Here is a 21,507-nt window from a genome sequence, read left to right as displayed (position 1 = left end):
AAGTAGCAACTACCATCTATACATAATAAGTACTAGAAAAAAGAAATATCTTACTCCATACTCTCTTTATAAGCAACCTTGTTGATACTATGTATTGATGATTTTAAAGTTTTTTTTCATTTAATAAATATTAGTATAGATTTGATAGTGCTCCAATGGATGATGAGAACATATGTCTCAAAATAGTCAACTCTTAATTTTTTTTGAATCTTCTTGCAACTAATCTAGCCTTTAGTTTATATAATTTTTTATTGTATTTCTTTTTTATCTTAAAAATCTATTTTAAAGTAATGTCGCATTTTCTTTTGGATAAATTTGTAATTTGCCATGTAATATTTTTTTGTTATCAAATCTATTTTTTATATATAGCATGCTCATATCTCTCTTATCCAATGGTTTTTTTAAAGCTTTGTAGTTCAAGTGTGTTTTTTGCCAAAAATATAAAATAATCTTTGAATCTATTAATATGCCATTTTTTTTAATAAGATATCTTTAAAAATTTATTATATTACTAATTTTTATATTGCTATTGATTTATCCTCAATATTGATTTTGGTTTTGATTCTTATTTTAGTATTAACTTCAATTTTAAGTTCTAATTATTGATCTAATTTTACTATTATTATATTTAATATCATGGAATGTTGATGATTTAATAGAAAGATTTTGGGTTCTATATTTTAGATATTGGTTTTATTTTGTTCTTTGGTAATTTGAATTATAATGTACTAAAAACCAAGTTTGGTTTTTTTTGTATAATATATTTTTAAAGATAAGAATCTTTTGACTTAAAGGTTCAAATAGTCAATAAGTTTTGATTTGTTTGTCAAAACTTAAGAATACATATTTCTAAGTTTTTGAATCTAACTTTATTGTCTATGGCTTTAGTATGTAGATGAAAATAATGCATTTGAAGGTTTTTAAAAAACTTATATTAGATTTTTTATTGTATTATTTTTTATATAAGTAATACCATAATTTATTATAATCAAGCTTCTATTTACGAAAAATATTTCTATATTGATTGCCTCACATCATAGATATCTTAGAAAGTTATATGCAACCAACTTACTTCTTATCCTTTTAAAAATAGTTCTATTTTGATATTTGACAATACTATTTTTCTTAAGAATGTGTGATTGAATTAACTATTTTCTAATTCTATGTTGACCACAAAATTCTTAATATTATTGGAACATGAATTTTTTGCCATGGTCAATTTGTAGACTTTTTATTTTTCAATTTGATTTCTATTTCTACTAGTTGTTTTAATATTTTGAATTTTTGTAAGGTCTTTGACTTAGCTTCCATAAAAGAAATTGAAAAATTTTTGAAAAATCATTGGTGATTAATAAGCAATATTGTGATCTACAAGATGATGGTGTTGACATTGAATCAACTAGATCCATAGTTAGAAGTTATAAAATCCTTGTAGTTTGAATGAGAGATTTTGAAATTTTTTTGGCATTGTTGTTTTCTAGTGAGATATTATTCGTATGGAGTTTTAAGTAGGTTAAGTACTCACATACTTAAGACTTTATTATATCTCAATATGTAGCTGAGTCTATTATGGTTTAGATATCTAAAATGGTTCATGCCATAAGTCTATTAATTTTAGATAGCTACTTGATATTGTAGTTTTTGGGGTATTAGTAGTGTGTTTAGATTATACAAATAGAATATTGATTTTGTATAATCCATTCCTTCTATCTCAAGGACCTATTATAGTAAGTTTATTATTTTGACTCAATTTCCACTATTGTTTGTTAGAAAATACTACTATTTTGTCTATTTCTACTACACATCTTATAATTTTTTTTTTTTTTTTAAAAAACTAAATACATAATAAACTTCTTTAATTTTATTTTTTCTTCAATAATATATAGAGTGTCTTCTATTATATGTATTTTCTTCCTATTATTATAAAATTTCCATAATTCTCTAGTCATATGTTTTTAGAAAGTTCTTATTCCCTGTTATATAGTAGGTTGCTCCAAATTTCATGTACCATGATTGATCTTTATCTAATTTTTTTTTAATCTTCATAATTGCTGTATAAATATCTTTGGCTACATTTGAGACATCCTAATGCTTATTAATGATAGTGTTGATGGTATTTTCTTCTTTTTATATTGAATATTTATTACAATGGAGACTTGTTAGATGATTGGATGAACCACATAGATAGCATCTAAATCTTGTATTTAATTTTTAAAAATAATCCTTGATATATTATGCACCTAGTGGTATAATATTACCTTGGTTAAAAACTTCTTTTATGCAAAATATTGGATTTGTACCAATTTTGTGACCCTTTCCAATATTAATTTCAAAATGATGTGTGGCTTCTTACAAATTGTGTAGTAGGTGCTTTATCTTTTCATAGTTTAATCTTGCATAATTCAAGTCAATAGGATTTATTTAATAGCTTTGAGTTAATTAATGCAAAATTTAATAGCTTGTTCAAAATAGTTAAGTTTTAAATTATACTTGTATAGCTTAGAGGGATTTCATTTAGTATAAGTTGAACAAGTGTTTTACCTACATCTTTATGTTCTACCACAAATAAGTTACTATTTAAATCTCATGCCATCTACAAATATTCTTTAATCAAGCTTCCTTCTATCATTTCTATGTTATATAATCTAGTTGATAAAAGAAGAATTTGTGATAAGTTTCTCACTTCAAAGATGTTCTTCAATACTTTCCATGTATCTATTAGATTATCAATTTCACAAATTGTCTCAATAAATTTATTTTTGACTACCATGATAATTAGTGCTTGAACCTTGAGTTTATGGATTTTAAACTATTCCATTGTAAACTCACATGCTTTGACAGTAATAGAAAATAATGATAGTATCATTTTCTATTCTATTAAGTTCTATAAGTTTTCTCTTTCAATATTGCTTTTATTTTTAGTTTAAAATATATTTATTATGCTTTGAGCACGGTTCAAGCATGACGTATTCTAGCATGAAAGTCGCATCTTGTCCAATCGTGTCTTGGTCACGCTCTGCTACATGTCAAACTTCGTATTCGATGCGAAATGATTTGGAATCACAATAGTTCTGCACTGGACATGGCTCTGTAATGAGGTTGTTGTGGTCAGAAAGGTAACGACCAGTATTTTTCACGAAAATCTGTCGTATACAACAGACATTCACTGTGGATCGGTCAGGTGAATGGTAGCCATCAATACATAAAGGCACCAAAGACTTGGTCACGATCTTCAGACTGTCGACATATTCGTGATATGTCCAAGTCAAGCATGTTTACATGATTAGCAGTGAGACTTTTCTTACAAAGAATCGTTGGGAGATCTCTCCGCATGCATCCCAGCTATAACTTGGCTCAAACCATCCGCAACTCAAGGCAGTGCCGCTCAAATTCAACTATTTAAGATTCATGATCTAAGTGCTCAAGGTCATCGAGAAAACTATTGACAGTATTTTCAAATGCAGCATTCTCCAATTGATGCTTTACTTCTTCGGAAATTCTCATGAACTCCTCTTGCAAACTATCGAAGTTTTCAAGTAAGGGCTCAACACGGTAGTAGTCGTATCTTGCGAAAACTTTCAGGATAATATCATGCGGGGTATTTAGTTTTTCCGCTTCCTTGAAAACCTTGACCAGGGCCTTCACAACCTGCAGGTGGAAACATATTACTCTATAACTCTTTTAGCTATGCACATCACTCAACAGCACCGCCGTGCGTTGTAAACAAAGTACGACTATTGGATTTAAAATGCTATTGAAACCTTGAAATAGCTTCAGTTGGGGAACGAATAGCTCACTTGTACAGAATAAGGGTCTTCGTCGCTGTCTTGGTAAACAAAAGGTTTCACAATCTTCTCTACATAATCAAGTATCCAATATGTAATTAATGGGGGTGCGAACATGTCATCATCAGTAGGAAGCAGTGCACCTCTACCGATGAGTACTCTTGGTAAAATTCTTGCTATAGAAGCTGCCGAAGGTGTGGTAGTGGACCCTTCCAGGTCTTCATCATCCTCGGGTGGTGGTTCCTCCTCTCCAAACAAGATCGTAAGAAATGCATTGTACCATTGCCACTTCGTGAATAGTGTCGCTGCATCTACCATCAGCTCCTTTTTATCCTCAGAGTTGAGTGGAGCAGATGGAGCGGGGGCAGCATTTGGAAGAGGCGATACCTGTGAGTCTGCCCGCTTCCTCTAGACATTGAGATAAATTACCTCGGTTAGTATTATTAGATAACACGAATGTATCCATGTATTGAGCTCTAGCGGTATTGGGATTACTCCCCTGTTACCGCTCTAGTCCAAAATCCAGAGCAAGGACCATATGCAAGAAATCGTCAATATACACTGAACACCTCATGGTGTAGGACCGAACGATGGCTCGTTATGTGAGTCGTTAATAAGTCACAGAGCACTAAAGTCTTTTTAAGCCTCTGGCCATTGTTTCAAGGCTGTGAGGTGTGTATACGAGCACCGGCAGAATATGTTTAACGACCTTTCGTTGTTGCTCCGCTTGTTCGGCTGCAAATTGGTTCAAAACGTTGGTAATTCTCTGGAGCAGCTGCTGCAGATCGTCATGGCGTTCGAGCAAGGGGTTCACATAACTGAAAGGAATTGTGGTAAACGCTTTTAAGAGATCATTCTTGTTTTCAAATTTCTCCATACCTTCTAAAAGCATATTCACATGCCGATACATGATCTGCAGGTCAGAAGGCATTTCAGAACATACATTACTCTGTAAATTACGATTGTACTATTCAGGACGTCTAGGCATTTTTGGAATAAATAAACAACTCAAAATAAAATTGAAAATGAGAAAAACAAAACAAAAACAAACAAATAAACAAACAAACTACTTTTGTTTGGGTCGCTACTTGAAACGAGTCTATGATTGTTCAGCTTATAAATTTCACCTCAAACCGCACTTCAGGGAGGACTCCAGCTGGAGCGAGCGTCGTTAATCTATTTTGATAAAACTGACGTAACCAAGATCTGTCGGTAGACGGATAACGTTTCAGGATCTGAAAAAAGGTAAAATGCTTGCTATGCGGTTGATCAGTGGAGGGATCAGAAGTCCATGGATCAACGCGAACTTCTTCATCTTGTGTCAATTCTGTTTCATCCAAGCAATCTAGGTATGCCGCCCTCGCTAAACATAAGGACATGTAATCCTTCACGGGATTTTCAGGATAATCAGATATAGACATCCCTCAATCACTGGCAATGTGCAAATGACTTCTCTTCCGGAGCTTAACCACCACCGAAAGTAGACGACAGAACGTACAGTGAACAGCCCACGGCCCAAAACTAGACAACGACAATCATCGCAGCAGCTCATCAATTCTCTCGACATTTACGCGGTGTGCTACTGCAACGATGCAATAACCTACAAGGTCATGTGAATAACCTTGACATGACATTGCATCACCAGAATCTCGTTCAATTCGCGGAGTGAGGTTGCCAACTCAGGATGATAAATGTCCCTATGATCATATTCATCCGCTAGTTCAGGGCTGGTCGTTTGAAAAGTTTTCAGCGCGCTTGACAAAGAGTCCTTCACCACCCCCTTCCTCGGTCCAATTCATGGAAATGTGCACAAACGATTAGTGGCCATGCGGGGGGTGATTAATCTGAATTCATGGAGCTATTTTAAAATTCGTGTCGCACCTGAGTTGTGAATTACAGTAAAATTAGGTGGAAGAATTAGAAGATGGATCATCTTTGAAGAACGAAGAAACTGAGGTATGTTTCAACATTTTTGTGATCGAGTCCCGCTTTTTTTTATGCTGATGTGCAGTTAAGTCATGCACGCGGGCAGGGCTGCTGTCGGAAGGCAGCTTCCATGCTTCGCATGCATCGCCGTGTGCAGAATCTTGGACGCCGATGCCAATTGAGGACAACTCAATGGTTTACCATTCTGTTCCTGTGTCGTCGGTTTTTCTAGCAATTGTCCTCTCTCTTCTGCATCCTCGATGTGGAGCTACGAATCCGTGTTCATCTTCTTTCATTCTGTCTGTTGTGGCTTCAACAGAGTTGGTGTACATGTGTGGTTTCGTGTAGCTAGCAATTGTGATGAACAGTTGAAGCTTGTATTCGAACTAATGTTGACTTAACCAGAGTGAACATTAAGGCGCGGTGTATGTCTTCTGCGTCGTTTCGAAATTCAGTTTGGTTTTTCATTTCCCTTCGTGAACAGCACATGCGTTATGCATTTCTTATGTGCTGATGATTTTCTATTTGTCAACAAGCAAAGCGAAGAGTTACATCTTAAAGGAGGATTAACGATTGTTTCTTATCACACAAGCATTAAGGTTTCTGCTATTGTTATGCACCAAGATTAATTATATGATTGAAAATAGCTTGTAGCAAATTTGTGAGTTCAACATTGCTTAGTTATTTCAGAAGAATAAAAGCTACTATAAATACATTTATACATATATACGCACATATATAACCTTTTTAATCTAGAATTCAATGTAACTATGTTTTTAGCATTTATTTTCCATCTCACAACAATGAATTTGGTTAGAAGTATTTTTAATCAATTTGAAATTAGCAATTGTAAGTTTATCAGTAGGTTTTTAATAATGTATTTAAATTTTATTTTATTAATATTCTTGACGGTTTTATTTTGCAATATATATACATACATTTATATACAAAAGAAACACATTATTTTAAATATTTTATTTTTTGCTTCAAATTTTTAATTTAATTTTATTTGTGTTAAAATATAAATATATTCTTTTAATGCAAAATACTAGTACATACTTATTTTTAAAATGTAAAAAGTAAAACAAGTGTGTGAACATAGAGAATTATCATTTTTATAATTTTGATAATATTTATGTTAGTTTTACAATTTATAGAAAGAATTGCATTAATTTTTCTTAAATAAATATTTATTTAAAAAACATTCCTTTTATAAATAAAAAATATAATAAATTTAGGTTTTAAGTTATATATTTTGAATAAAAAATTCTATTTTAATGTAAACATAATCTTAAACATAAATAGCATAAAAAAGAAATACTTTATTGTATAACAAATCTTACACATGGTATCAAAATGAGTATTTTTATGAATATACCAAAGTAGAATACCATTTTTATTTTTTTAATTGAAAAACGAACTTTTAATATTCCTGAGTTTTTTTCTTAAAATAAAACTTATGATTTATATTTATTGATATAATATTTGTATTTTTTTTAAAAAAGATACTTTTAGATTAGTATTTTTAAGTATTTTCATATTTTAAGAATATTCTTAATAAAATTTTATATATTTTTTAAACAAATTTTATTTTTGTAATATTTTTAAAAGTATCTATATTAATTTTACTATCAACAATTTAATTAATGTATTCAAATTTATATTATTTTAATAATCTAATATAAATTTGAATAATATTAATTTGAATAATATATTTGATCAAATTATATAAAAAATATATATTATAAAAATTATTTTAATTAATATATTCAAATTTATATTAGATTATAAAAATTATAGATGTAAAAAAGATTAATAGCTATGAAATTATAATCAAGCTTAAAAGTACAATTGCATATATTAAAATATATTTTGTAGAGTAATATTTTGATTTATAAAGTTTTATTAATGAATAAATAGATACATATCAATTTTATTTTGCATGTCAATTATTTGATTTTTCATACTTATTTTATTAATAACTTTAAATTAGAATAATTTTTAAATTAATATAATTATATTTAAGTGAAAGAATGAACTTATATTTTTTATTATTACTTTGTTATTCTTTTTATTAATTTGAAAAAAAATGAAAATTTATGTATATATATATATATATATATATATATATATAGAAAGTTGTTAAAACTACACCCTTGCTTATTATTTTATGATTAGTTTTTTTCATTTCTTGTCTTCATCCCTTGTTCTTAGCTCTCTCATCCCCACCCCTTCTCCCATCTTCATCTCTTGTTTCCAGTCCTTGTCTCTCTATGCTCATCCATGTTCCTTGTCCCATATCTCTTGTTTCTAACCCTCTCTTCTTCCCTCCTCTCCTCCAATCTTAGAACAAGGAACTTGGAGATAGGTAAGAGCAAGAGAGAGTGAGGTAGTTGGCTTGAGCTGAGAATAGAGATAGGAGACATGAGATAAAGAATGGACAACAAAGATAGAGAATAGATGAAATTAATTATGACATGACAAGGAAAGGTATGACTTCAACAACTTCTTCTAAATATATATATGAATTATTTAAATTAGTAAAAAAAACTTTAAAAATTTTAAAAATAAATCAAGATTATAAATCAATGTATATGTATATTAAATTATATATATATATATATATATATATATATACATAGAATATTTTTTATTTTGATGTTGTTTTGATAAAATTATAAATTATGTTCTATAGCTATAAATAAAAATATTGTATTTGAACTTAACTTCACTACCAAATTATTTTTTTGATGCTATTGAATCTAAAAATTCAAAAAAGAAATTTAACTAATAATATTTCTTTGAATTTTTTAATAATTTTATTCATTTTTGGTTTAAATATTAAATATATAAGCATATAATAGTTCTTATTGGTATTTTTGTTGGAATTATTTTTTATTATTTAAAAAAAATTATATCTATTATTATTAAGATATATATCTAATAATAAAAATTGTATAAAATTTCTTTACTTTTAAAAATGCTTCTATACAAGTTTATTATAGTATTGGCTTAATGGTGATTTTTAAGATAATATTTTTTTATATTTTTTTATATTTTTTTATATTTTTTTATATTTTATGTTGTACTTAAATTTATCTTTAAGGTCTTAATAATAATGAAGAATTTATACTATTACATTTGAAGTAATCTACAATCAATAAAAAGTTATATTATTACCATTTTAAATTAAAGTTTAGAATTTTCTTTTAATGACTTCATATTATGTATAAAAAGTTTAGATATCTTGTATGAATTCAATTGTGATACATGATATTAACTAGAATACAAGTTGTTCATGTTTTTTTTTGTTTACTTGGATTTTTTAAAAAATATTGATTTTAAAAAAAGAAGGTGTGAATAAATCCAACTTTATTATAACTGAATAAATCTTTTTCTAATGATTAATAGATGCCTTCATTTAAAAGAAAATATTTTAAAACAATTCTATTTTATGTGGTTAGGTTTTTAAGATCTTGTGTTATTGTATCTAAGAAATATTGCTTATATATATATAGAAAAAATATAGAGACTTTATATCCTGATATTTCAAGATAAATTTTTTTATAGTGCCTTCTATGATTTTCTATATTTCGTTTTTGAATTAGTAGAATTTATGGTTTGCATACAATTAGTTTTGTATCATCCACCACAACCCATAATTGTTTTTCTACAAAAAAATCAGTATTAATCTGTGCCTCAAAATGATTCATCAAATTTGGAAACACAAGTCACGGCAGATTATTGCCGTATTTCTCCTTCTTTTTTAATTAATAATGATACTAATTCATTTTTATTTATTTTTACTTTGATAAGGTGAATCTCTATTCTAACGAAATTTAAAATCTTTGGCATGTTTGTATCCTTCCAGTGTATTGATAAATATACGTATAGTTACTGTAATAATTAGACAGGATTCATACGTTTTAAGAATTAGATGAAATGATATCTTATGATATTCTAATATCTTATATCATGTTAGAATCACTAGATGAATTTCAAAATGTAACTTTAGATTCATACATGAGTTGTGCTTGTCTGAAAAAGATGAAGAGGAATATCCAAAGGCTGTACCATTGGATATGCTAGTACAGTAATTGTAATATGTATTCTACGTATACCCAATAATCTTGAGCATCCCAGTTTCAATATATTTGTAGCCTCCCCAACAGTGAAGCCATTCTTCCGATTCATACATGATTCAGACAGTGCAGGATACATAAGATGAAAATGTTACAACGGAGCAACATCCTTCCACATTTAAGCAAAGCTTTTACTTGAATGAGACTAATTCCAAGGAAAATAGAGCAGTTCTTTGCTAGCACCATGTCAACAGCATTACTCTAAAACGCATCCCAAACACGTTAAGCAGGATAAGATTTGTTTTCTTTTCCAGATGCCTGTCACTGAGCACTAGTAATTTAATGCTGTGCAAACCTCGGATCAGTCTCTGCTTGCAACGACTTCTAGATTCTTCAAGTTCTGCACTAGGAACGCTGAGCACTACAAGGCAGATTTGGAGCATCTGTTCATGATTTTTCTTACAAATCGAAGTGGAGTCAGCTAGCCTTCAAAGGCACCGACACCCCACTGGTGGATGCAACGCCGAACCTCGGGTACCTGAGTGAAAGCAGATCCAATGCTGGTTCCGGATGAATCCAATGGGCATTCCATATGCTCAGGGGGATCAATCTAACACGGCCCAGGCAGATTAGTCCGCTCGCAGGCAAGTTCAGGAATAGTTTCTGCTCCCAAGCGGAGGAAAACAATGGGAGTGATACCAGCAAGACCATGGGCTACGTACCCAAACGTGGATCTCGGCGAGGAAACAATGTCGTCCATGAAGCTCAACAACCACATGTCCGTTAAGGCTTTCATGTCGTGGTCCAAATCACCCGTTTGCTGATGTCCCTCGCTACTGGGACTCACCACCAACATTCTCATGTCGCATATAGTGCTCCCGCAGGTCGAGGTGATATTGGACAGTTAGAGCTGTCATAAGTATCGTGATCTTTTTATAGGAATTATGTGTCGGAATGGCTGTGGCTTTCCGAGTCAAGTTGGGGAGAATGTTTGTGTCTACAGCACACTTGAGGATGTGATCACTGATCACGGGCTTGTATTCAGGTGTCCAAGAACGAACCTGAATGCCAACCCTCTTGTCGGCACCAGCAAGATAACCATCGTAGAACTTTGTGATGCGACCCCAAATGTCGTTAGAAGGGTTAAGGAGGTATCTTCCGGCATGGAGAAACACCTCCCTATCAGGAAAGAGATGATTAAGCGCTTTTCGAAACTCTGGCAAGAAGTAGAGACCTGGAATCATGTATTGATTGCTACGGAAGAGCAACCACGGAATGCGGCCAAGAAGTTTTTGCTCCGCTGGGCAGAAGAATCGTCTGTCGTGGTGCGGAGGAGGGCTAATGTTTGAGAGGCTGACAAACAAGTGGCGTGGTATATTTTTGAAATCGGTATCGAGAAGCGATTCAGATCCTCTTCCTGTTAGGTTCTGAGCTCTTTGGAAGAAATCCCCTTGACTCCCCCCCTTCGATTGCATCGCATCATACGGAAAGCCGCTGGGCACTTGCCAAGAGGACCGGGGAAATGGTTCACAAAGTAGGAGGTTGAGCGATTCCTGGGGCGTGATCAACAAAATGCGATGAGTGAGGAGAGAGTATACGAAAGCAGAAACGAGAGAAACGAGTTGGTTGCCCTTTCCGTCTAGTTCTTTCCAAACGAGATACTGGCATCCCTCCGGTGCTGTTCCAGTGATGAAGGTCTCAGTTAGGTTCTGGCCTTGCACACATCGCTGGTGAAGCGCCTCATACTCTCGTAGAGCTGACAGGAACTGAGAGGACGGCGGTTTTCGCGTACTTTTCCAAAAGCAATGCTGCATGTACTTGCTCGTACAAGAATCAGGACCAGAGGCATGCATGGGGCGATACTGATCCTCGCTTTTTATTAATTTTCCCGAAAGTCCTGCGAGTGAGCAATCTGCCAAGCGATGAAATCACATGTGATATATATTTATATAGGTAGTTGAATGAACCCACATCTCGGTGTCTGGATTTTCCGAATTTCTTCATTTTCTTTTTGGACACAAGGGGGGATTTACCCGATGCTTCGGATGAATAAAAGAATTTAGAACAAATTATCTAAAATCCTGACACCCAAGGGTATGGGTGAAAATAAGAGCATTATTGACCTACATGAAAGGATTTTACGACTTTCATAGTTGCAGAGTGCGGATCGAAGCCTGACAGGTAAACTCACAACAAACGAGCATAGATAAGCATGTATTTTGATCGTTTGCAGTCAGTTTCCTATATCTCCTTGCCTGTTCCTGGTTACCCTTGAATTCCCAAGCCTCAGTGTCATCACCAATATTAGCACAACACCCAAGACAAAGCATAAGCCCCGTGTACGCATCCACCAACTGCGAAACACCTTCATCCATCGCGGCGTCCCCTTTGCATCGCCGTCATATTTCATCGGGTTTCCATGCGCTTCAGCCAGCTGCAAACCACGTTAACCTCACACTACAACCTTTCACAAACCGATTTAACTCTCGAAGAGCAAAGTGCCTTCAGTTCAAAAAGATCCAACTGGGAAGAAGTCGATGCATGAATTCCTGCGACGCAATCTTTATGGCGCAACTAGGAGCCAAGCACCAAATCATATCATATATTAAAAAAACCCAAGTCAAATATAAGTGATGATTTTACATAAGTTTACGAGCTCAACGTGGTGATGAACACACGAAACTCCATGAGGATGAGAGAGTGGGGTTGGCCACTTAGCTACAGTTGAAATTGACTGAGCTGCTCCCATGCGCAACTCAACTAACTACACTCAACAGGACGAAACGAAATGAAACGAAACGGCAAAACATGTGAGGGCTACCAGTCATCAACCGTGAACAGTTTACTGTTACAAATCTCTCACATTGGGGGATCGTCATAGCTCTTCGACGTGGGGGACGATCACGTCGGAGGTTACGTCTCGGCCAATCCTCGACCCCATCTAGGTGGTTATGCACCATGGCTCCTTCACCGCAAGGCTTACACCTCCAGAATTGGGGTTGGTTGCAGGAACAGAAGCACACTCTCACGTACATGGATGAGCATCGTCCGCTGGATTGATGACGAATCACACATGGCGGATGAAACTATGGATCATATACAAATACATAACATCCATTATTTATATATATATATATATATATATATAGAAGTAGACATACTAGTATTATAGCCCCTTGCATTAGTGGGCTAGTAATATTTTAAAGTAGTGGAGCCTTAAATGTTGTGTACAAAATGAACATAGTGAAACATTTGCTTTTGTACAAGTACTAATAATGTTTTTTAGAAGATTTAATTTCATTATATTTTATGGTTTTTTTAAAACATCTGACCAGTATGCTGCAATTTCCAAATGCTTGTGAAGGATGCAATAACATAACCAGAAAATAGATTAAATAATAATAATAATAATAATAATAAATCAACAATTGAACAAGGAAATCATACTGATAATAAAAAATAATTACGAACACTAGAGACAGGGTATCATTTTACATAGCTCTACAAATTGTATACAAATTCTTTTACGTACGTCAACCTTGGTTCTTTTCTTCACCACAAAATCTAAGTTCAATTGAATAATGTATGAAAAAGTCTAAAGTCTTGTAAAACATTTCGCAGAGTGTAGAGAATGTTTACTATACTTTTTAGAAGACTATAAATGCTACCGATTTTTTTTTGGAAACCTGCAAAAAATAAAAATTTAAGAATCAATACTCTCTTAAACGTTTCTAACAGATTACCAACACTCATCCTACATGTCTTTAATTCACCTTAAGACAGTCACAAATTCATAAAACATTATAAAAACAGGAATGTATTAGTATTGAGAACTAGTGAGGTCTGTTTGATAATTTAAAAGAGGTTGCACAATTGCCGAAATTGACATAGCACAAGAAAAGACATCCTTAGGACTTGCAACTTGCACCCAAATAAGGGTGGTGGAAGTCAAACGTCAATGAGACTTTTGAAAATTACACTACTTATACATGTGTAAAAACAATGAAACAAAAATAAATAACTAGAAAAAATTTAACCCTTGTCGTATGAGCCTAACAAAATCGAATTCCTGAAAATGCACAATCCATGATCTCCTCGTAACTCACACGAAAGAATCATTGATCATAGCATGGAGTAAGCTAAATCACTGGAAGAAAGTAACTTGGGCAGCAAAAGCGAATCGTGAGTGCTATGCTTATGAGTGAGCAAACCTAGCCTGGAAAAACACCGACTCCCCACTGGTTGCGGCAGTGTTGAATCTCCGGCACTGCGGCATTGGGGTCTCCAATCCGGGTCCCCGGAGGATCTAAAGGACACTCTTGGCCATGAGGTGTGTCGATGTAACAAGGCCCCGCAAGATTCGACCTCTCGCAACCATTATATTGTGTGTAGTCTTCGAAACCCCACCTTACAAATACATAGGGTGTGATGCCGGCAAGCCCATGGGCCACATACCCGAATGTAGACTTGGGCGAGGACACAAGGTCGTCCATGAAGCTCAGAAGCCACATGTCTGCCAACGCCTTTTTGTCATGCTCCACATCCCCCGTCTGCTGAACCCCTTCGCTGCTGGGGCTCAACACTGATATACTATCACCTCGTACATTTGCGTTTCGCAAATACTTCTCCCTCACGTCGTGATGGTATTGAGCTACCAGGCCTGTCATCAGAACTGTGACCCTCTCTGGTGGCGTCTTCGTCGGTGGTGCTGTGTCTTCCTGAGTGACGTTGGGGAGAATGTTGTTCAAAGTGGCGCACCGGAGGATGTGCTCGCTGAGAATGGGGTTGTACTCAGGTTTCCATGAGCGCACCTGTATGCCGATCTTCTTGTCTGCATTCAAAAGGTACCCGTCGTAGAACCTCGTTATACGGCCCCATATGTCATTGCGTGGGTTGAGTAGATACCTCCCAGCGTGCAGAAACATTGCCCTATCAGGAAAGAGCTGGTTCAGAGCTTGCCGGTATTCGGGTAAAAAGTAAAAACCGGCTGCAATGTAGTTGTTGCTTTTTAACACCAACCAGGGTATGCGACTAAGAAGTGTTTGCTCTGCAGGGCAGAAGAATCGTCTGTCTTCATGATCGGGCACGTTGTAATTTGAGAGGGTAATGTACAAGCGACTTGGCGAAATGGTTGATGATGCATCCAAATAGGACTCAGATCCATTCTTTGTTAGGTTGTCTACTTTGTGAAAATAGTCCCATTGCACATCTGTCTGTTGAAGCATGGCATCCAGCGGAAAGTCAGGAGGTAATTTCCATGAGGATCCGGGGAACGGCTCACACAGAAGATGGTGGAGTGATCCGTCGACATGACCGAGAGACGGCATGGTCAACAATGTGCGTTTAGTGAGGAGAGAATATATGAAGGCCGACACTAGACTCATGATCTGGTTCCCTTTTCCGTCCTGCTCTTTCCAGACAAGATACTTACATCCCTCCGGCACTTTTCCTGCCACGAAGAGCTCGGTGAGGTTGTGGTTTCCCACGCATCGCTGGTGAAGGGCCTCATACTCTCGTAGTGCTTGAAGAAACTGAGGAGGCGGGGGTTTCCGTGTGGCATTCCAATAGCAGTGCTGCATGTACTTGCTGGTACACACTTCGGCATCTAACGTGTTCTTGGGATGATACTGCTCATCACTCGGTATAGATTTGAGTGGAGATCCCAACGATGCACAATCTGCAACAACTCAATGACAAAGATGTTACATGCAGATGAGCTTAAACCTCGGAGCTTGGAGTATATTGACACCAGTGTAGCAGTTGGAAGATACGGAATGTCGGACAGATTGTCAAGATTAAACAAGTATGACTAGCATTACACACAAAGATTAATTGTGATGGTTTGAAGCGTTACCAATGTCAGCAGACGACAGCAAGACGTCTTCCGCAAGATTTTTCTTGAGTGGAAGTTGAAAGTCCATGAACCTTTCCATGAGTGAACTCTGATTCCGAGGAGTTCTGATGGAGCAGAGTGTCACAGCCACCACCAACATCAGCAGAACACCTAAAACATAGCACAAGCTCCCCATCGGCGTCCATTCACCACGAACCACCTTCTTGGCATTTGTTCCCTTCATACTCACCAACTTGCAAGCGTCGCAGTCTTCAGGTCACAAAATATTGCAAAACTGAGACCGTTTCCAGTCTTTTTGCAGTAACTTTGTTGCCGTTCGAAGTAGACTAAACTCGGCGGGACTTCATGCAGCTCCTGGAAAGGCTTGTCGAACTCATCGGTAACGATGGGAAGTCGATTGGACAATCATGTCTTCACTGGCTGGCAGAATTAATCGTTGCTTTCGTCATTCAGAAACTTACATCCAAAAAAACCGTGTAGCCTCGTGGCAGTGATGTCAAGCATGCAAACACGCAGTTGATTATTCATGCAGTCGCGATAACCAACAGAACCAGCAGCAAGTCGACACAGGAAAAGATGTTGTGCGCAGTCGTAACAAGCGTATGCGGAGCTCAACTTGGAGGTATGCGCACAAGGGTCCTCTGGGCTGAGAGTCCAAGCAAATCTGAGTGGTTTCTTTCAAGGGCAGTACTTCTAAATAAGCTTTCGCCTCACCATTTCTTTTTAGGGTTATCGACCAAAACAACGTAAACCTTCTCATTAACTGTGCCACTTTAGAAGGTACAAGAAAACTCACCCACTTCGTACATTTCGGGGACGACCAAATATACGAGTGTTTCCAATTTTAGCCACACATTGATGCGGGTATCTGATCTCGAGGTGGCTACATAATCGGTAGACAGCATAGCATGTACACGATTCTGTGATGCAAAATTATGAACTCGTCATTTTCATGCACTATTTCAGAAAAGAAATAAAACAAAAGTAAAAGTCAACTTCAAGGTTCAAAAAGGCAAAAATACAAAAAGACGTCAGTTTGTCATTTAAGGAGCTAGATACTTCAAAAAATGATTAGATAATCGTCAACAAATTAAGCTTTTCTGAGGCCTGTCCACACTTCAGTGGCACCTGACCCCTCGCTCATAACCCTGCCAACCCCCTCAGGAAACAGGCATTGTATGTACGTTTTTTTTCTTATTAATATACACCACCGTTACTTCAAAAAAATAAAAATAAAGCTTTTCTTGAATAAATTAATTTGTATTAGTACATGTTTAAAAAGCGCTAGGAACATTTTACATTCCTCCCTGGGTGACATCCACGACTTGACAAACTATCAAAAACCACATACTCAGTTTTAAAGCAGACTTTCTGCTAACGAATGCATCATAAACCTTGTAAATTGAACCAGCTAGTATCGAATTAAATGCTACGTAGATTATGTGAGATTTTGGTCATTTACATGTCAAACACAGTAACTTTCATGAAACTCAATTTCCCCAAAACCAAAAATGCTTCACTCAGTTTTTAATTCGTGGTTCAGAAATCTGCATATGGAATCAACATTTATCAAGGTCACAATAACGCAATATCACAATATCAATGTCAGGAGTAAATGAACAACAACAAAACGCAGGAATAGACAAAACACGTATTGTTGGTTGATACGGAGCCCCACGCAGAGCTCATAGGTTGTAGCTTTAAACTTTTACTTTTCCGAAATATGACGTCAATGTTCAACCTCTAAATATGTCCGCAGCTCTTACCGATCAATAGGTTTCGAGAATCTACGGAGTCTAAATTACCGACTAGCACCCGGATTTTAGGCGTCAAACTCGCACAAGGAACCAGATCTCAAGCTTGAAAAATTGAAACTACCCCGTAAAATTTGTTACTTGCTTTGTTGCACTACCTAAAAAGCACTAAATGTGAATTCCTTATTCTTTTATAAGACAAGCGCGGCAATCTAAATGCAGCTGAACAGAATAGATCCGAACTGCCCTCGTGAAGCGGTAACCACACGTAAGTACTGAGTGTACAGTAACACAACAAAATATAAATTAAGTAAAAAGAAAACTACAACGTGCAGCAAGGGAGTGATGAATTTAGCCGTTCGTAAGTTTGCTAGTCTCACGTTGAATGCAAATAATTTAAAGAATGCCAGTCTGAATGTGAGAAAGCAGTGAAAAGGAACTACCTTTGACGCTTCACCCTTGAAAAGGAACCTGGATGCGATGGCGAAGGAATTCAGTTCCGAAGTTCAGGATAACCATGAGCTGTGGTCACGTCTTTTGCCGTAACGCTCTTATAAATTACAGTAACAATGTGCAGGTTTGTTACAAGGTCCCTTCGGCGGCTACCTGAATCCTCGACTCATGATCGATCAGACTTTATCTTTCGATCTCACCCCTTAGACATTGCTGGTACGGATACATGACGCTTGGAAAATCATGTGAAACCTTACCTGTCTTAATACTCTCAATTTATGACGAAACTACATATAATTATATAATCTTAGTGTACTTCTAACTATATTCAATGCAGTTTGAAATTATGAGCAATAAAGATGTTCAAATATAAAATTTGATGTAGATAATTTAATATTATATTTAATCGATGATAATAAATATATAGAAAAATTAAAAAAAAAAAAAACTTTGATACCACAATATTATATAAGATCTTTGGGCAATGCTTTGAAATTGCTGCAAGATGATGCAATGTGGTATAAATATTTGCATATAGCATGTGTTGTATAACACCCTTTCAACTTGCATATTCTTTTTGTGATTTTTATTTTATTTTTTATTACACTCTTTGTACCTTGAAATATTAAAAGAACATTTCAAGGTACAAAGTTGCATGATATATAATGCCATAGACTTGCAAAAGGTTGCACGGTTGAAGTTGCAATTAATGATGTATTTCTTTTGGTTGAATAAAAGCCTACTATTGCTAGATTGTATTTTTTCAAACTTAATTGGATATTTTCAAATAGCTGACTATATTAAGAATAAAAATATTTTGACAACTACAAATGTTGATGTTAATTATATTAATACAATTATTAGTAATAACATCCTTTTGTATCAAAATATATTTTTTTTTAGAGATATTATTGTATTTGAAGATGATAAATCAAGTTTTGGAATAGTATTTCAAGTGTACCATCAATTATCATTGAAATAGAATCAAATTATCTCAAAAATCTAAGATTCTTCTACTCCATAGTGACATAAAATTCTATCATAAAATAGGAAAAAATAAACTAAGACAAAACTGAACAGAACTAAATAAAATAAGACATGAGAGACAAACTAATCAAATAAAAATAAAACAAAATAGAACTGAATAAAATGATGCAAAACCAAACTTTACCAAGAGAAAGGGTTTGAAGCCATACTTGACCAAATGCCCCAAAAGGCTCTAGCTAATCCTATTTATACCTTGTCCTACCACCACGGACTTTTTAGAATGTTCTTAGATAGTAGGTCCTATCTAGATAATCGTCTTAAGCTCCTTTTTGAAAGATTCTATAATGGATGCTACTTAAATAATTGCCTTGAACTCTTTTTAGAATATTCTATGATGGATCCTATATGGTTTATTAACCTAACTCCAATTCTAGAAACTTCCATGGTTTTATCTAACTATATAATTATCTTATCTATATCCTGTTATAATCATCAAGATGATTGGATAATTCTTTTGTTGTTGGTAGAATTTGCATATAATAATTTGATGCATTCTTCTACTCAACAAATACCTTTCTTTATCAATTATAGTTATCATCCACGACTTAATACTTTTGACTTTTTAAAAGTTGATAAACTTGTAGCATAAGATTTAGCAAGTCGTTTGTCAAAGCTACATGCAACAATGAAGACACAATTAAAAGAAGCTCAAGAATGACAAAAGACCAATGCGGATGCGTATTGTAAGAAGCGACCATAATTCAATGTGAATGGCAAGATATTGTTACTTTGTCACAATATCAAGACTACTTGTGCTTGTGACAAGTTGGACTATTGTAGGCTTAGACTTTTTCCTATTAGTGAACAAGTCAATCATATTGCTTATCAATCAAATTTACCAAAGGCTATGAAGATCCACCTTGTATTTTATGTCTTTTTTTGAGTCATATAAGACAATGAATATCTTAGGAAGAGAACAAATGCCACATCCTTTTATAGAAATTGATAACAATTAAGAATTTGTAGTAAAAGAAGTCTTAGATTGAAAGAAGTATCAAAATAGATTGGAATATATTATTCATTGGCGTGGATGTGATATTAGTGAATGCACATGGGAACCAACAAAGAATCTTGCAAATGCAGCAACGAGACTTGAAGTTTTTCATCAATGACATCCATCAAAATCAAGATTAAAAATAGAAAATCTTTGCTATAAAAGAAATAAGATCAAAGGAAGATAACACTCTACCTTCTATCGTCCTTTGTAACTTTTGTGTAGTTAAGGAGATAAGAACCAACAATTAGTAGATTCAACTCAAGAGCTTTCATTTGCGGACTTACTAGATGAGACTTTATAATTATCACAACTTTCAAGACAATAAAATCAAAATGAAGATCCTCAAGAACAACATGTCTTTCCTCAAATAGATGGCAAGATACAACGTATTTAATATCACGACCTTGGAAGAGACTCCCAATGTTTGGTGATTTTATTAGAGGTAGGAAGAATTCTTGACGATGCTCCAAATGTTTTGTTTGAAGGAAGTTATGAAGGCTTCAACAACCACCAAATAAAAAAGATGTCTTCTTGCCCTAATATGGAATACTATCAATGGCTCAAAGGACTTATCAACCATCTTCAAAGAGAATAAAGATCGGAGTATGTCGCAAATACAATTTGTTGTATCTCGTATTTCTTCAATATATGAAGATAGCTTCTCATGGAACTCATTCCTAGAAGGGGAGGGAGGAATAATGTCACGGACATACATAGATATCCTAATAAATACCTATATAATTAGGTAGAAATAGATAAAAGTAGATAAAAGTAGATTTATTTCATAAGACCTTTTAAAAAAGCTTCCTTGAAGCTTTATAGATGCTGCTTTACTTTACATGTGTTTGTACTTGATTGGTAGGTTAGAAACTTGGTCAACAAGTTAACCACGTTTTGATAGCTTGCGGAACAAGTTAATTATGTGGCGCACATATAAAAAAATTTCCTTGTAAGTTAAGATGTGTTTCTTGCAAAGTCAACACATTTTTGGAGGTCCTTTAGGATATTTCTATGTAGCATCTAATTAAGAGTATATATGGAGGCAAGAGTGAAACCTTCTTCACTCTTATCAATGTCTTTCTAGTCTAGTTTGATACAAGAGTGTATTGAAGATTTTCTTTCTTTGAGATTTATGTCCTTGATACTTATAAATCAATGTTAAAAGTGGATGTTATAATAATATTATTGCCTAATCTCAATATGTCAGCAAGCCTTTGCAATGGCACACCTATGATGATTGTCTATTCCAAATGCATACTAATTATTGCTTAGATCGTTGGAAGGGCTTACATAGGTGAGAATAAAATTCTACAAATTACAACTATGTTGTATAGGAATAGATATCCTTTCACACTTATGCAACATCAATTCCCAATTCAATTAGCCTTTGCAATAACAATCAATAAAGCACAAGGGCAAACTTTGGGTACAACTAGCTCATGCGTTCATCCATGATTAAATTTATGTCACTCTTTCTCAAGCCACATGCATTGCAAATATCTTTGTTTGCTACACAAATGAAAAATTCACAACCACAACCAATGTTATGTATCATGAAATGCTTCAATAACAAATGATGCAATAGCTAAATGACTCTCACAATCATTAA

At 34.5% G+C, this 21,507-nt stretch overlaps 3 protein-coding genes across 7 annotated transcripts; all 3 read right to left on the bottom strand.

Moving 5' to 3' along the window:
• Nucleotides 1-3,255: 3,255 nt before the first annotated feature.
• LOC112283968 (uncharacterized) lies at nucleotides 3,256-5,263 on the bottom strand. The gene is made up of 4 exons (XM_090251216.1): nucleotides 4,913-5,263; nucleotides 4,495-4,698; nucleotides 3,798-4,193; nucleotides 3,256-3,648 (listed from the first exon to the last, which is right to left on the bottom strand). The coding sequence occupies exons 1-4, from the start codon at nucleotides 5,204-5,206 to the stop codon at nucleotides 3,400-3,402; spliced, it is 1,143 nt and encodes a 380-aa protein (XP_090107342.1). The 5' UTR covers nucleotides 5,207-5,263; the 3' UTR covers nucleotides 3,256-3,399.
• A 3,385-nt stretch (nucleotides 5,264-8,648) lies between these two features.
• On the bottom strand, nucleotides 8,649-12,054 carry LOC112283694 (galactoside 2-alpha-L-fucosyltransferase). Its single transcript, XM_073534899.2, has 2 exons — nucleotides 11,921-12,054; nucleotides 8,649-11,705 (listed from the first exon to the last, which is right to left on the bottom strand). Exon 2 carries the CDS (start codon nucleotides 11,644-11,646, stop codon nucleotides 10,627-10,629), a length of 1,020 nt encoding a protein of 339 aa, XP_073391000.1. The 5' UTR covers nucleotides 11,647-11,705; nucleotides 11,921-12,054; the 3' UTR covers nucleotides 8,649-10,626.
• A 1,189-nt stretch (nucleotides 12,055-13,243) lies between these two features.
• LOC112283262 (galactoside 2-alpha-L-fucosyltransferase) lies at nucleotides 13,244-17,999 on the bottom strand. Of its 5 annotated transcripts, none has more exons than XM_024521759.3 (4): nucleotides 17,845-17,999; nucleotides 16,444-16,567; nucleotides 15,648-16,293; nucleotides 13,618-15,470 (listed from the first exon to the last, which is right to left on the bottom strand). In XM_024521759.3, exons 3-4 carry the CDS (start codon nucleotides 15,868-15,870, stop codon nucleotides 14,005-14,007), a joined length of 1,689 nt encoding a protein of 562 aa, XP_024377527.1. In that variant the 5' UTR covers nucleotides 15,871-16,293; nucleotides 16,444-16,567; nucleotides 17,845-17,999; the 3' UTR covers nucleotides 13,618-14,004. The 5 variants fall into 5 exon arrangements, with proteins under 5 accessions (XP_024377529.1, XP_024377527.1, XP_073390616.1 ...); XM_073534515.2 differs by having other exon boundaries at nucleotides 15,648-16,067; XM_090251215.1 differs by lacking the exon at nucleotides 17,845-17,999 and adding an exon at nucleotides 17,414-17,428.
• Nucleotides 18,000-21,507: the final 3,508 nt, after the last annotated feature.

This window comes from Physcomitrium patens, chromosome 6 (assembly GCF_059467195.1).
Source record: "Physcomitrium patens ecotype Gransden chromosome 6, ASM5946719v1, whole genome shotgun sequence".
In the NCBI taxonomy this organism is placed as follows: domain Eukaryota; kingdom Viridiplantae; phylum Streptophyta; class Bryopsida; order Funariales; family Funariaceae; genus Physcomitrium; species Physcomitrium patens.
This window is presented reverse-complemented; position numbering and strand designations above follow the sequence as displayed.